The 865-nt window shown below is 62.1% G+C and overlaps 1 protein-coding gene across 1 annotated transcript in view; it reads right to left on the reverse strand.

Annotated features, from left to right (window-relative positions):
- The window catches only part of LOC103777333 (neurobeachin-like protein 2), a gene marked incomplete at both ends in the record, with an annotated part of 10,098 nt that overhangs the window by 6,440 nt on the left and 2,793 nt on the right, over positions 1 to 865 (reverse strand). Inside the window, one exon of the mRNA XM_008944886.1 lies at positions 32 to 165. Within this exon, the coding sequence (XP_008943134.1) occupies positions 32 to 165 (134 nt within the window). The remainder of the gene's footprint in view (positions 1 to 31; positions 166 to 865) is intronic.

An 865-nucleotide genomic window follows, 5' to 3' on the forward strand; every position in this document is an offset into this window, starting at 1 on the left:
CGGGGATGGAGCCTTTGGTAGCCCCTCCAACCTTCTGCAGCAGGGCCCCGATGATGGCCGGCCCGTGGCACTGCACCAGGCTCTCCTGGTTCACTGGGTGGTTCTGGATGAAGTTCTTCACCAGCAGCAGGAAGGCAGCCACGCTGTTCCTCTCCAGCCTGCTCTCTGCAAGGCACAGGGAAGAGCTGTGAGGTCTCTGCCCACCCGAGCACCTTTCCCCCCGCAGTGGGCAACCTGGAGAGCCCTGAGGGCAACTCTTCTCTGCAGGCTTTTCAGCCTGTTGCCCCCAGATGTATGAGAGGGGAAAGCTCTGTCCATCTGAGCTTGGAAATCAGCAGCTGGGCACCAGGAGAAAGCTCGTTTCACTTTATCCAGGAGGCTCCTCCAGGAACCCAGCCCTGCTATAAGCCAGCAGAGACTCCACACAAAGGCAAGCTGGAGGTAAGCAGGCTGGAGGAACCCTCATCTTCCCAGAACTGGTGGTTTAGGACTCCTGTCAGGAGCTGTGCAGAGCCAGAAGGTCTCCCCTGAGCCTCCTTTGCTCCAGGCTCAGCACCCCCAGCTCCCTCAGCTGCTCCTCCCCACACTTGGCCTCTAGACCCTTCCCCAGCAGCTCCGTTGCCCTTCTCTGGCCACGCTCCAGCCCCTCAAGGTCCTTCCTGGGTGTGAGGGACCCAAAAGTGACCCCAGGATTTGAGGTTTGGCCTCCCCAGTGCCCAGCCCAGGGGGACAATCCCTGCCCTGCTCCTGCTGGCCACACCAGTGCTGCTCCAGGCCAGGATGCTGGTGGCCTTCTTGGCCCCCTGGGCACACACTGCCTCATCTCCAGCTGCCCACCAGCCCCCCCCGGGCCTTTCCCTGCGTC

The sequence above is a fragment of the Merops nubicus genome, unplaced genomic scaffold (assembly GCF_000691845.1).
Source record: "Merops nubicus isolate BGI_N331 unplaced genomic scaffold, ASM69184v1 scaffold25867, whole genome shotgun sequence".
Taxonomy (NCBI): domain Eukaryota; kingdom Metazoa; phylum Chordata; class Aves; order Coraciiformes; family Meropidae; genus Merops; species Merops nubicus.